Source organism: Oryzias melastigma, linkage group LG15 (assembly GCF_002922805.2).
Source record: "Oryzias melastigma strain HK-1 linkage group LG15, ASM292280v2, whole genome shotgun sequence".
NCBI classification, from domain to species: Eukaryota; Metazoa; Chordata; class Actinopteri; order Beloniformes; family Adrianichthyidae; genus Oryzias; species Oryzias melastigma.
Window position 1 is genome coordinate 25,184,487 of NC_050526.1, and position 15,007 is coordinate 25,199,493.

Sequence of the window (15,007 nt, forward strand, 5' to 3'; positions counted from 1 at the left end):
ATAAAATTTCCCCTGCATTGCAGATGTGTGGGGTTGACCAGGATGCTGCTACAAACCCTACCTAGCAGCTGTTTTTCTTTTTTTTTTTGTCCAATACCTTTTTTGTACTCCTAGTTTAAAGTAAAGAAATCATCAGCACTTCTTTCAGATGTACTCAATCGTTTCTTGAAAGCATGAAAAAGCTTGAACCCTATAGAAAGGGACAGCTTCCCTCTGCTGCTCGTGTCCGTCCTGCTGACCTCCTCACCTTGCTCCTGAATGGAGGTGTCATTTGAGGTGATCCTGGGCACCTACCCGCTCCATGGTTTGGTGCCCACCCAGCGCTGACAGATGGTAAAGGTAGGAACTGAGTAGACCTGCGGTGCCCCCAGGCCTGTGGCGTTCACCCCTTGCGACAGACCGTATCAATCATCTGAGCCTCACTAGGGACCATTACAGAAATGCTTTCAAAAGTGCATGTAGGCTCCGTGTGATTGGCCGGTCCTTTTCACCTTGGCAGTCGTGGGCACAGACAGTACAAGTCGGTGTGTGGCGCCATAAGAGCTGGTTTGATTATGTCAGAATGGGGATAGCAAAACCAGAAAGAGGGAATGTTCTCGCAGCTGTTTTGTAAATATTTTCTTTGAGGCGCTGACAGCTTTATGCTATGATTCATGTATTCATATAACACACTGTTGGCTCCCAGGACGTTTGCTGTTGGGATTTTTTGAAATACAATAGAGTCTTAAGTGCTGAACATAAGATTCAATTTGTCCAACAGTGGTTTTCTCCCACCTGCAACATTTAGTGATGAGCTGGTTTATACACTGCATTCATGAACAGGAGCTCTTTGCCAGCAGCTCATTGAGCTGTGCTGAGCTCTCTCCGTTTTTAAAAATAATTTTCTCAAGGGCTTAGAAAGTGAAATCCACATACTGGCTGGTGCATCCAAAAGCGTCTTTAGGCTTGCAGCACGACCAGCACACAAGCAGTCTCTTTATTTATTTATTTTGATTTGTTTTTATTTTTTTCTGCTTGTCAGCAAGATTACAAGACAAACAGTTGCTTTTATTTTATTTTTTTTTAGGTTCACTGCATTTAGTAGTGAACAAGAAGTATTAATGTAGCTGAGTCTGTCACTGGCAACTAAATGCTTGTTAACCCCAGTATTTTTTTTATAAGAGCAACAAGAACTTTAAACTGAAATTAAAGTTAGTCCACTTTTACTGTTTTTAAATGACAAGAGATGATTTCTGTTTTAATGGCATTAAATTGATCGAAAATACAAAATAAAAACATTCTTCTAAATGGGAAGTTTTCAGTATTTCACCTTAGAAAAAGAGCTATTTTGTAAATAGTTGAAAATAAATCAAAGCAAACTTAATTGATTATAATCAAAAAATGACAATTAATTTTATTGTGTTTGAGTTTTGTTTGAAATAAATTGATTTAAGCTCCTCTTTCTTTTGAGTAATAGTCACCATTACCCAGATTGCAGATTGGTACCAATTGGTACTGGACAACATGAAAAAAAGCACAGTATATATTTTTTTCTTTTAAATGTATGTTGGAAGAAGTTTTATTTTGAAAATCCAAAAATCCATCTGCTACTTTCTTAAAGTAACTTGCTCCAAAATTGAAGCCCTCAAGCAAGGAAAGTTAGCAAAAACAAACATACTTGGAAAGTTTTTCAGCAAAAAAAGGCATTTTAGGGAAACTAGGAGCTTTTTTTTTTTCCCTTGTACAGGCCAGTCTGACGTCTGTGGCTTGAAAAAGGTTGGTAACAACTGCTTTAAAAAGAACAATTCTTCTTTCTAACTGGGTGAGCTTATATATTTGTATGTCTCTTATTTTGCACAATTTCCAATAAAAATATAAAGTATTTGTAAATCCAATATCCTAGAAAATGTATTTTAAAAAAATTAACCAAAACAGGAGGACTTAATGAGGACATGTGAGTTACAGTGAAGAGAATGCACCACAATTACCAAATTACCAAAGACTCACTCCAATCAAAATAGTATTTCTCTGATGACTGACTACATATGTTAAGAAAATTAAGCTTAAAATTGCATTTTTGAGTTTTTCTTTATTTGTTGTGAATCAGAACTAGAACAAAAAAATATAATTTGAAAAAAAGCATATTTGTATTGTAATAAATACAAGCTCCGTAATCTAAGCTTCACTGAATTGGGAGGAGAGTTGGGGGGCATGGTCACTCCACGCCAACGATCCCACCCCACAAATCAGAGGTGATTTTCACTGCCACTCTGCAGAAACTATGTCCTAGGAAACTACTTTTTTTTTTGGCTGAAAACAGCCTGATCATAATTAAAAAACCACAGGAAACACTTTTAAAGTAGATCAAAAGATGATCAAAGTGGGACTTTAAAGCCTTTAAAAAGTCACAGTGAAGGACAAAAATCTGATAGTGATGATCTTCTGTTTGAGTTACATTCGACCTGGTCTGTGGTTGTAGGGCGACGCTGCTCTCCCTCGTCGCTCATGTCATGTTTACACTTGGGAAAGCGGCCTCCTGTTCCACATGGGAATGAGGCCTGCATACATGCATCTCAGCAATGATGGCATCTGTGTTAGGATGACAAATTTGTACCTGTCACCTCAAGAAGGACTGGGACTACATGTCAAGAAGCAAGTAAAGTCAGGAAGACAGTGATTTGTGGCCAGGCTGCATATCTTTTTTCTCTTTTTTTTTTCAAAGCGCACAAGCTGTAAGATGCTGGAGTTTTGTATATTTTTAGAGTTGCTGGGAAAGGAACATGAACATAAAGAATGACACTGTCTTTGTGGATTGAGCTATACTTTTTCCTCAGAATGACAAATATTTTGTCTGCATTTAGCTAGTAAGCATTTATGATTGCAGTATTTGTTGAGCCTTCTTTATACACCAGATGCTAGCAGATTTTGTTTATCTAAAAAGTGTAAACGCATGGATGAGGGAGAGACCGAGCCGAACATGCTACAAGCATCTATGGTGCATCTCCTCCTGCAGGAGCGAGAAAGAAGGGATGGAAAGGAGGGGGGTGGGGGCAGTGTGGGCGGCAGATGCAAGCAGATAGTGTATTATGAATATCATGCTCTGATTTTTAACATTTAGAGCATGTAGCTAACAAAAAATCATTCAGCCTTGTCTTGTGCAATGTGCTAGGACCACTAAAGCAATGTCACAGCACTCAGTGTGCACTCTTGCTGCACTGTGGGGGGAACACAAGCACTCTTCCATATTGTGTGCACATTATTTATACATCCCCAGTAATAAATAATTAGCTCTGGGCTAAATCTGAAATCAAAATATCTGCTGCTCATCATACGCTGCGCAGGATGGCTTGGGTTGGATGCATTGGGCAGCAGACCCACATGGCTCACTCCGAGTAAGTTTTGGACAGATTGACAGTGTGACGCAGGCGCTGACTGGGAAATGGACTTGATGCTTCCTCCTACGCCATCCAAGGTCTCAGAGAAAGTCTTTACTGAGCATAGTGCATTGTGCATAGTTATTTTGCCGTCCAATTACCTCAAATCTGCATCATTTTTGCACAGTACTCTTTCAAAGTTGAAATGTTATTTGAGCAAAAAAAAAAATGTTATAAATGTTTGTCATTGCCGAGGCAAGCAAAATCTTTTATTCATCTTATTTTGTTCCACAGTGAGGCATTTAGAGGTTATTCTGAAAGCAACCTTTCAAACTGTACAGTTAGGAATCCACTGCTCTTTATCCACAAAGCTGGTAAAGCTGGTTGTGTTTGGTTCCTGTTCTTTCTGTGTACTAGTTAAGGAAATGCATGTTTCCTGCAGTATTTGCTGTTAGTCTACCTGGTACAAAAAACAACCTAACAGCTCCTTGTTAGACCGTCTGGGGCGCAGCAACTTAAGCCCTGAGAAAGATGTATTGCTAGACAGAAACATACCGGTACCAGGGGAGGAGACGGAGAGCCTCGGAGCACTTTTTTTTAATGACACTGTGATACTCAGCCTGAGGTCGACTCACTACAACAGATGCTTCATTTTAAATAAAGCAAAGCCTTTTCTACCCAAAAAAAGACTGCATCATAGAATCATAAAGTACAAACAGCTGTCCATCATGATACATGGAACACAAATGCTCATAAAGTCATATTCATGAATATTTACCACTCAAGAACGTCGCTTTGAATAAAGGAATTCTCCTGTGGGCCATAAACACACTTTTGAACTCAGGTTGTTATGCATCTTTAGAAGTTACTTCTCTGAAAAAGTCTTCACATTTCTGTTGCTTACACATAATTTTGGATGCAGAAAAACTCAATACTTTTAGCAAAACTTTTGTAATTAAAAAGTACATTTCATGCCCTAATATTAAATAACAAGAATTGTAAAAAAAAACATCTTTAAAAAAATCTTCTGTTACAGTTGTAGCATCAGAAAAAGACATTTACTTGGGAGAAAAATGATAATTTTGACCCTATGTTTTATTTTTTCAAAGTATAACCTGCCTAACCAAAGAAACCAGTTAGTCTGACAACCTTTAAAGGCGTATATTTTTTTAGACATCTTTTGAAAGCGTCGCAAGAGTAAAGAGTTCTGCTTTGTTCTCTTATCGGAGTTAAGTGGAGGGATATATAATAATTATGTCTCGTGGTTTTTGATCCACTTTCTCAGTTTTAGCACGAATGGGAAGTATAAAATACCGATGAAACAATCGTACATTTCCTATATTTTTAATCTTGTCTGTCAGTGAACTTTATTTCACTCCAAAAACAAAAAAAAAGTGTTTTGCAAGAAAAAATAATCTTACGTTTCAATAGCAAATAATCTTAGTTTGAGAAAACATGTCTAAGTGACTAGAATTTTTTCTCATCTCATTGACAGATTATTATTTGTTTATTGTTTTATTACTAAAACAAAATCTGCCAATGTGGATAGATGTTTTTTTTCACTTATTTTAAAAAAAGGGGCCTGTTTTTGCAGTTTGGGGTTTCTGATCCAGACCTGTTTTTTTTTTTTTCTTCTTTTAATGGGGGACTTTGCTTTGAAGTCAGTGAAAAAACTCAAGAGTTTCAGGTTTGCAGTGAGTATGCAGAAAGTAGAGCTAATGTGATTGCAGTTTTTATTTAACAAAAAAAAAGAAGTAATGACATAGGTTCAACAAGTTTTAAAGATGCTGTGCTTCTACAAATTCATCCGCCTGGATGTCCACCTTGCTGTGGTGTTGAAACTGGTTGTGGCATCTTATTGTCTTCCAGCTCTACGAGCCTGTATCTGTATCCACGCTGTGCTGACAGCTTGGCAGGCCAGCAGTATGAGGAGTGTGGGCGAAGGCCAGGCAATACTCGGAGCTGAAGTCAGTCTAAGAGGCCCACACGCCTTCATTATTCAGTTGGAATTTATTGAGCATCTGGGACTAAATTATTCATCAGCATCGACCTAGTTCCAGGGTGCTAAGTTAGATACTTGGATGTCATGAGCCTTTTGGATGAGAGCTGCTGCAGTGTACTTGCTGCTGTAGCTGGAGACTTTGAGCGTGTATGGGTGGTGTCAGCCAGCTTTTGGTTGTTATAGACGGTGGTTTTGTAAAACAGCGCCTTTAAGTTTGTTCCTCTGTGTGAAAGAGGCAGGCATTCTTCATCCCATGTATTACTGTGAACCCAAATTCACTGCCTCGCTCTGCCTCTCTCACTGGCTTACTAATGATGTGTTGCTGCAACACTGAGGCTTAGGACAACAAACTCCTCCCAATTAGTCTGTTGTGCACACTGCAACTCTGGTCAGATATGGGCCCTCGCAGGCTGCTATCAGTGCAAATAGGTGTCAGCATGAGAAATAATGGCACATCTTCTGAGCAGGAACAAACTGATCCCTCTGCTTTTGGGGGTTAATGGCAGTTTGTGTGTGGGCAAAAATAGGAGTGCAGTTTTTTAGCACTAGCATTAGCTTACACCTAAGTGTTGATGTTGGTAAGTATAGAACAGATGTAGTTTTGAAAATACTAAAAAAAATACATCTTTTGTGTTTACATTTGACATGTGGGAAGATTTTTTTTTAATCCCAAGCCAAACTGAATATGTAGATTAAGGCTAATTATTAGGGGTTTGTTTCTACAACAGTTCGATTCATATCGTAATTTGTTTATAACAATATAATTAAAAGTCCATATCGGTTTATATTGAACGATCTGATTCATTAACTTAAAACTGATCCGGGACATCGACTCAACCAGTGTGACTCAATGATGAAAATCTGGTACTGAACAGTGTACGAGAAATGTTCCTGATTCCTTGTATTTCTTGCAAAATAATCAGGTGTAAATTAAATATGTGCACAAATAAACAAGTAAACAAGAATTAATGGCAAACTCATTCACATTGCACGCTGTTGTTATTTTTCCACATCAAAATAATGAAACAGAACATTTTACCACACTGTATGGTTACATGTCTTTGCAAAATTTTAAATGTTTCCACACATTGGACTGTAATGATGGATTGATCAAATTGCCACATGTGATGTTCACTGTGATGAACTTGGTCATTTTTACATTGTAGTAAAATAAATCTACCGTCTCAATCCAAATTGTATTTTCCAAGATCTATATAATCAATTTATTTCATTTTGAACAATTTTAAAATAGTATAGATAGATTTGATTAACACCTTGCCTCAAACAGATCGATCTCATTGGATTGTAGGAATAGAAATCAATATATTGATTAAGTTGATTAATTGTTACACTCCTTTAAACTATTATTAATATTAGTAGTAGTAATAGTAGTAGTTGTATCAATTTAGTTTTGATGTTTTTAAAATATTAAACACTAAAATACATAGACATAAAAATATCAATAATTAAACATAAAAGTGAGGGTTGAAAAGATAAACATACACCAAAAATCAAGGGTGTTTTTAGGCTAGACACAGTCAAATTCAAACAAAAAATGTGTTAACTACTGTATTTCCACGTCACTTTTTTACATTATCAAACAAAATCCTCCTGACTATACCAGCAATGCAAATGTGTCCTCTGTAGAGGACATTTCTACCCCTGAATATCTCCTAACCACTGCATACTACTGAATCAACTCCTTTTGGTATCTACAGAGGACATTTGGGGGTTCTCAGTGATAACAAATGTGAAGGGGCGGGGCTCGGAGAATTGTAGTTATTGATGGATTTAAAAGCATTTTGACTGGACATTTTTTTTCCTTCTAGTAGTCTGAAGGATAAAAAAAAATATCTCCCTTACCTTTTAGAATAGCTTTTTAATACTGGGGCTTATTATTAGTTATCATCTGCCTTTCATGTCTTTATTGCACTTTGTAATTTTATGCCATTATTTATTTATTTATTGAATTTTCTCATTTTTTGACTCTCTTTTGCATCATAAAATGTTGTTTTGTACCAACAAATATCAATATTTCATTCACTGTTTAACAAGTCAATCTATTCGTGTTGATAGTTTATTTCCTTCAAAGTGTCCACTATTCTGAATATTTTTCATTTTCATATAACAAAAAAAGGACAGAACAGATTTTCTGAAATGCAAGATGTGCAAAAAATTAAACAAACAAACCTCAAATAAAAAAATAAAAAAAGGTTTTATTTTCATTCTGAACCTTTTCTGTTTAAAAAATGAATTCAAGTTTGGCAGTTATTTATCTTCACTGTTGCTGGTTAGCTGTGTAAGGAGGGGCATTTTATTTAAATAAGTGCTTAAATTGGGGTGGAGAGAAGGTCTCCTGAAGGGAAAAAAATACACAAAAGCAGAAGCAAAGGGAAAAGCGTTCTCAGTGGAATACATTACCAGGACAGCAGAGGCATGCTTCAGATAAACCTTTCAGATGCCTTCAGTGTCCTCCTGACTTTCAGCCCGTCTCCAAAGAGACGTGCTGTGTGCCAGAGAGCATTCATCAAATTAGACCGGAGAGAAAACAATGTGAGGCTGAACGGCTCTCTGTGGAGACGTGCAGACAGGTTATCACAGAGAAGGTGTCTCTTGCTCCTGAGTATGGGGGCAGCAGCACAGCATCCCCCCCAACTTCCCTCCTCCTGTCCCTACAGTCCAGCATTAAGAGAAGAAAATATACATTCGGGGACAAATGTAGTGCATTATAAAGCTGTCACCTCTGTATAGTGGCTATTAGGGCTAGCTCTGGACACGGGAAGGTGGCAGACGGATGCTTGTTGAGTTGTAGATAACCCGGTATCCACCCGGATGAGACCGCTGACTAAGCTGTAGCGCGTGCTCAGCGTGGTCCTGCCGTGATATCTCATTATAGAGCCGCATTATCAATCCTCAGAGATCGAAAAACCAGCATGAGAGTACTAAAGAAAGCATCAGCCTCCCTTTGGCTGAGTCAGGCTGGAAATTCCTGGTCCACATCCTCTTTGATGGTTCAATCAGTGTGAGCCAAGGTCAGTCAACACCTTCATTGCTCTAATACATTTACCTACATTGACTTTAATTTGTTTCTTTTTAAATAAAACCAACAAATGGGGAACCATGCAGAACTGAAAGTCTGTTTTTCTCCTTTTTGCTTTCTTTTTCTTTTCCAACTGAAATTTCTCAACGCCGTCAACTCTGCTGCTCAGAACAGAGGCAGATAAATGAGCTGTGCTGTAGTGCTGTAGCACAGTTAGATTAATGATGCTTTTCAAACCCTGAGTCTTTGCTTTAAGTGGCTTCATAGAATGAACTACAGGTGGATTGTGTTTATAAACCCGTTTATTGGGGCATCTTTTCTGACTCTCCACATCAGAAAGCCCTCTTTTCTTCCTCAGTCTTTCTACAATCCGTTTAGATAAGGACTCCTCTAGTAATGTAATCGTCAGAACCACCTCAGTGTCAAGATGATCAAATAGGTACCTGGTGGGGTTTTTTAGATTTCCCTTTAAAAATAAAAGGATTTCAAAGATTTCACTCTTTTTTGGGGATCTCAGGCCAAGCCAGCCGTCACTTTTCATCAGTGTGGTTAAATTGCATAGTAAGCCCCACACATGGCCCACATTAAATTGTCATGGATGAAAAAGAAGCCAAGCGCTGGATGAGGACACCATGAATTGATAATGTTATTAGATTTGGAGCAGGTCACAACCACCTCAAATCCTACACGGTTCAGGATGGTGGACGTAGGTCCGGTCGGAATTACTCATGTTTATTTTCAATATTTATTCTTTCCATGCAATCATTTATTTATAGATATGACTAAACAAAAAGAAAAAATGTTTTTTTTGAATCGCCTTTATTGGCTTACAAAAGGATTTTTTTTTTTTTTTTTTTTTTAGGGCTGTGAACATTAACGCATTAACGCACGCGATTAATCAAAAAGAATTAATGCGTTAATGTGTTTTAACGCAAATTAATCGAATAAACAGTCCTTCGCTTTAACTTGGCGGTTCAGTCGTCCACGGCGTGCGTGAAAAACATTTTGTTGGGTATTATCCTGTTTATACCACGGTCACGTACAAAAGAAATAAATATTCAATCGGTTTCTAGTATTTTATTCTTACTATTTTTGTGGTTTAGATCACTTTTTCACAAAAAGCAGACTATTTGAACCGTGGTCGGTTCTATATTGTATAAATAAATTTTACCTGGTAAAACATTGCGATTATTCCCAACACAAAAATATGATTAATCCAATTTTTTTTTTGTTGATTGACAGCAGATATAAAAAATAAATGTTGTAAATGTAGAGTTTTGTGTGTGATTTCATATTGTGATTATTCACAGATAGTAAGTGGTCGGCAAGAAATTGTAGCGATTAATCGCAATTACGTTTTTCCAAGTTTCCGATTAATTAGTTAGTTTTTTTTAATAGATTCCTGGCCCTATTTTTTTTTTTTTTTTTGTAAAACTAAAACGTTCAAAAACACAATATATTGGATAGAACAAAATGTGAATCCTGTATAAAGATAGAAGCAAATATGAACACCTTCTTATTTTATCCTATTGACAACAAAACCACATCTAGTACACCCACACAACACTCCTCCCTCGTCTATACTCACAAATAAATTTGAAAGATAGAGTTTAAGATAAGAAGAGAGAAGAGTAGGGATGTGAGAAAGGGAATAAAAGTGGTAAGGTGGGACAATGAGAGAAGTGGTATTGATTCCTTGATTCCCTTACCTCTGCCAGGGAGTGGAGAGTGTCAGGATCTCCTGCCAGGAAAAACAAATCACAAGGCAGAAGTGATGGATGTGGCACTCCAGGATCCGGCAGTTTTGCCATCTGGATGGCCGACACTGTATATCAGCCTCATGCACGGCAAATTAAATTTACATTTGGATGGCTTCCCCGGGCCTCTCGCTTCACAGATGCAACAAAAACAGCCGTCCACCCCGGCAAACTTAATAGGTTTGATCTATCATTTCCAGGTCTATTATGTAAAGATGATTTTGGCCCATGTTCATAATGTCCAAAACGATGTTACAGTAAAAATCCAATTGTGTTAGCTCCAGCCAAATGACACCATCTTTAATTTCCCCAAGATCAGTCAATGCTAACTTAACTTACAAATGTTTTGATGCAACATTATTGCTGTAAAAGCACAAATTCAATAACAACATCCTCATTTTTTTGATCTGATGGATGCCATAGCCCTTTTTTCTTTCAATTTTATTATGCACAAGAATGAGCGATTATCATCTGGGAGTATCGTCAAGTACCCTTTGCAGCTTAAATTTTTAAAAGAGTTAGGCAGATGTTCTACATTAATAGCAGCAGCTTGCTCTGCTTAGCAAAAGTCCATAGCGAAAAATCTAACCTGGCCCTGAAAAGGCTGCCAAGCTTAAATGAAATGACCTTTAACGCAGAGCTGATCAAAAGCCCTGAGGCAAGACTATAAAAGAACATTGCAGTATAATGTTTTACAGTTGCTTTTTTTAGTTCTTTGTTTGCCCTTTTCCATTTTCAAAAGTTGGGAAATGTATTCTGCTTGACAGGTGAGGAAATGCCCTGAAAACGCTGGGAAACAGATGTGCTTTTAAGTGGATTTGGCAACACAACAGTGATATATGTTCACTTTGATTTTTCCGTTTGTAAAACAGAAATTTATTTATAGGAAAGAGTGAAAAAAAAAAACATTAGTGAAAGACTCTACCGTGTGGTACCATTTTCCACCAGTTTTCATGGCTGGTTGTCTCCTAAATGTCAGCACTGTTTCATGATGACTCTTAACAGTCCCTTCAAGGACTTTGCAAGACAACATACGGGGAACACAAATTGAGCATGTGAGTTGGCAATTGTGCCGTGAACTTCAGCCTCCACTGTTTCTCAATCAGATCTCATTTCTGTAAGGATGTCTTGCCTGGAAAGCAGTGGAGCAGCTGCTACTGTGCCAGGCAGCGTGTGGTCGTGTTGACAGATGAATCCAGCAGCCAGACAGTGTAGCCGTCTTGATTTTTATGCCATCTGCCTCAATCTCCTTAACCCAGCCCTCAGGAAATGCCACTATTGGAAGTTTTGATAGACATTTATTTTTCTTATTGATTTAATGTTCCACTGTGCTTCTCTTTCTTTGCAGACAACTGACGACTTTCAGGTGGCTTCAGCTGAGTGCCCAAGTGATGATGAGGACATTGATCCCTGTGAGCCGAGCTCAGGTGGGTTAGGTTAGTCATCTCTTTTTTTTATTCTACTTCTCTATAGATGTGTGTCTTCTGGTCTCATCATTCATCCCAACTAAGACACTGCAGACTGAAGAATAGTATTACTCTTAGAGTTGTAGTTAAAGTGAGACAAATTAGTTAGTAATCCAAGTTGTGTATTTTGCATGAGTGCATTAAGATCTTACTTAATGTCACCGTAAACATCTAAATGGCTGTTTGCTATTTTCTGTCTGTTCTTGTGTGTGAAAGATTCATAATTTTAATAATTATGAATGTCATTCTTCCACTTCCATCAAACGTGTTAGAAAACGACACATTTTGGGTACAATCATAACTGAAAGACCTCTGGAAAGTCTTTGAAATAGATCAAAGATGATCAAAGTGGGTCTTTATAGTGCATTAAATTAGGTGAAATATCTGTTTGTATCCGATTGTTTTAATACTTGGCTGTATTTGTCTTCATTAACTTATAGATACATGAAATGTCTGTAACTCCCACAAAATCCAACAAATGATTTACATTTGAGTGTTATTGAAGTTCTAATGCAGGAACTGAGGCTGTTTCCTGTCTAATTTACAACAGCTTCACATAAATTCTCTCAAAGAGTATAACTAAGACAAATGTTGTGTTTTTATCCTCTTAAAAATCCCTGTTGTTTGCAACCAAAATAATATATGTCATAAAAATTGAAAAAAAACTATAATTATTGTTTTTCCAAAATGATAAAAAATACAGCCTCTACTTTATGCTGCACAACAAAACGAGGAACGTTTGATGATACCCATGGTTTGTAATTAAGTCAAACTATAGTATTCACCTATTAAGCGAGAACTTCTCAAATGTATTCTAAATTGATGAGATGCAGAGAGAACAATTAGGTCCAAACTCAAGACTCCACTCCGTCTAAATGTGTTATTGATTGTTATGTGGTATCAAACCACTAAATTAATGTCTACCCCACAGTAATGACTAACAGTTTCCATTTCCTCTGGCCCTCTACTAGAAAGAATGCTCTTTTTCATCATTTTACATTTATCTTAGAAGTGGTTTAGATGAAGTTTCAATGCTGCACATTCAGTAACTGCAGACAGGCTTTTTTTAAATGTAAATGATTACGGATTTGCATTGGTAGCTGACATTAAAATAACTTTCCACAAGGGCATCAGATGCAAACTATGTGATGCTGTGGGATACACCCTCCCAGTGCACTGTTTTCCCACCACCACCTGACACCGGAGCTGCAGGCTCCCAGGGCGGCAGCTGTCTAACAATATATCCTGATTAATATACACATTCAGAACGATTCACACGCTCGGCTAAGCACTCAACCAGACAAGGCTGCTGTGCAGAAAGGACTAGATACAATGTCACCCATAAAGCTCTGCTCACTTCTATCACCGGTGAGCCAACACCTTTTCTTTGGAGCAATGCATTCATTTTCCAGAGGCCTGAGGAGCCCATTCTTGACACCTACTGCCCAAATTAACCTTGCACTCTTCATTCTCATCCTGCTGTTGACACGTGTTTATGTATACAATATCTGAAGAGCTGAGCTCTGAAACAGACTGTTGTTAGTGATCTGTGATCCAAGGCCAGCTCCAGATCATCCGGTTTCTCATTGGAGTCGTGCCCCCTGGCGTCTCCTATCAGCCACTGTAAGACATGAATTGGTAAACTTACTTATTGCCAAGCTTTATTACCCTTACTTCCGGAAAGCATTGAGAACCAGCTGCACCGGCAGAGCTTATCGTCCTTCAGGACTCAGATTAGATCGCTGTGCCAAATTGAATCCTCTCCTCCAGTTCAGGAAACCACGGTGGAATACACAGCTTCACAATGCTGCAAAACATCTGATTTGTATTGGTGAGATGGTTTAGGAGTGTTCTAAATATTGGTACCCGAGTCTTGACAGCTAAATTTCATCCATCCATCCAGGATGGAAACAGACCAAAATGACTGTATTATGTGGTAAACTAGTAAAAGGAAAAAATGCTCAACTTGAATGTAAGATAACTTTAGTTTCTACTAGATACTAAGTTCTAGAAAAGGGATAAACATAGGCAGAACGCATGTTTTGTGGTTTTGTATACTGAAAGAACGGCAACAAATTTATTGATTCTTTTTTTTTAAATAGCTCACAAACATTTACTTGAAAAAAATATAAATTTAGATCTGGGTGTGAGGAAGCAGGCCCAGATCATGACCGGCACCAATTTTCCAGCACTAACCTCAGCTTTCATGGTAGATGTTAATGGAAGAGGGTGCTGCCGAGCTCCATGAGGTCAGGATGAACGGATGTCTCTTACTTAGCTGCTTCATTGTATTAGCGTCATGCAGGTTGTTGATGCGGCCACTTCTGCATGCTGATCCATTTCCAAGGTTACGTGGTTCCAACCTGGAACTGGCCTTGTTTTACATCATCTTACCATTGATGTAGCTCTCTATACAAGTCAAGCTGAACTCAACATATTTGATGAAATGGATCCCTGGTGAATCTCAATCAGTTTTATATATTTAAAAAAGGTGATATTCCCCTTTTTTTTATTTTCACAGTCAATCTTGACCTCTAAAGTTTGATTTAGATGTGTCCTTTCAGTTTTTTTATTTTTTTTTATTTTACTTTAAAACAGTTAAGTTCTAACTTCTTAACATATATTTATTTTTAAGCTTGCAAAATTAACAAATGAATAACCAAATTTTTGTACTTTTGTCTGCCATAGTGTAGATGTAGAGTGATCGACCTCTGATTGAGGGATCGCAGGTTTAGTTCCCACCTCGCCATGTGTTGAAGTGACATTGAACCCTACATTACTCCTGATGATTTCAGGTTGGGGCCAGGGCTAGCCAGTGGAGCCCCCATCAGTGTGAATGTGTGTGTGCATGGGGGAGAGGGATTGTGGCCTTACAACAAGGTAAAATAGTGGCATAAATGCATGGCATCATAAAGATCTTGAAGTGTCTACATTTATTAGTCTCTTAACAAGCTTTTAACAGCCTCACACTGAGGATGACTTTGTAATCCTGTTAAACCAAAATGTTAGAATAATGAGACTTTTTTAAGAAAAACATTAGGTAAAAAAAAATTCTAATTAAAATATTTCATTTTATTTTATTGTGTGTTTCTGGGAAAAATAAAGTGATTAAAGCTTACCAGGAAAAATATGTCAGAAATGTTGCAACACCTAAAAACACGCTCTTTGACACACTGTAACTCGTACTGTTCACACTATCAACCTGAATCAGCTGATTCAACACAAAACCGCTTTCCAAATCTGCTGGAATTATGTTACTTGCATACATGGATGAAGAGTTACAGTAGTGGAAAGAATGTAATGACTGGAGCTAAAGCTCCAGTGTAAAGACGTTAAACACAACCTGAGCAGCCAGTCAGCATTTAAACTGTGCTTTAAATATTCCAGTG

The 15,007-nt window shown here is 37.7% G+C and overlaps 1 protein-coding gene across 30 annotated transcripts in view; it reads left to right on the forward strand.

Moving 5' to 3' along the window:
* Nucleotides 1–15,007, forward strand: part of LOC112161706 (neurexin-1a) — a 247,571-nt gene that overhangs the window by 219,616 nt on the left and 12,948 nt on the right. For 23 of the 30 annotated variants that reach the window (XM_024297053.2, XM_024297063.2, XM_024297056.2 and 20 more), the window contains one exon: nt 11,501–11,588. In XM_024297053.2, the coding sequence (XP_024152821.1) occupies nt 11,501–11,588 (88 nt within the window). The remainder of the gene's footprint in view (nt 1–11,500; nt 11,589–15,007) is intronic. The other 7 variants (XM_024297065.2, XM_024297074.2, XM_024297057.2 and 4 more) reach the window with 1 other exon arrangement.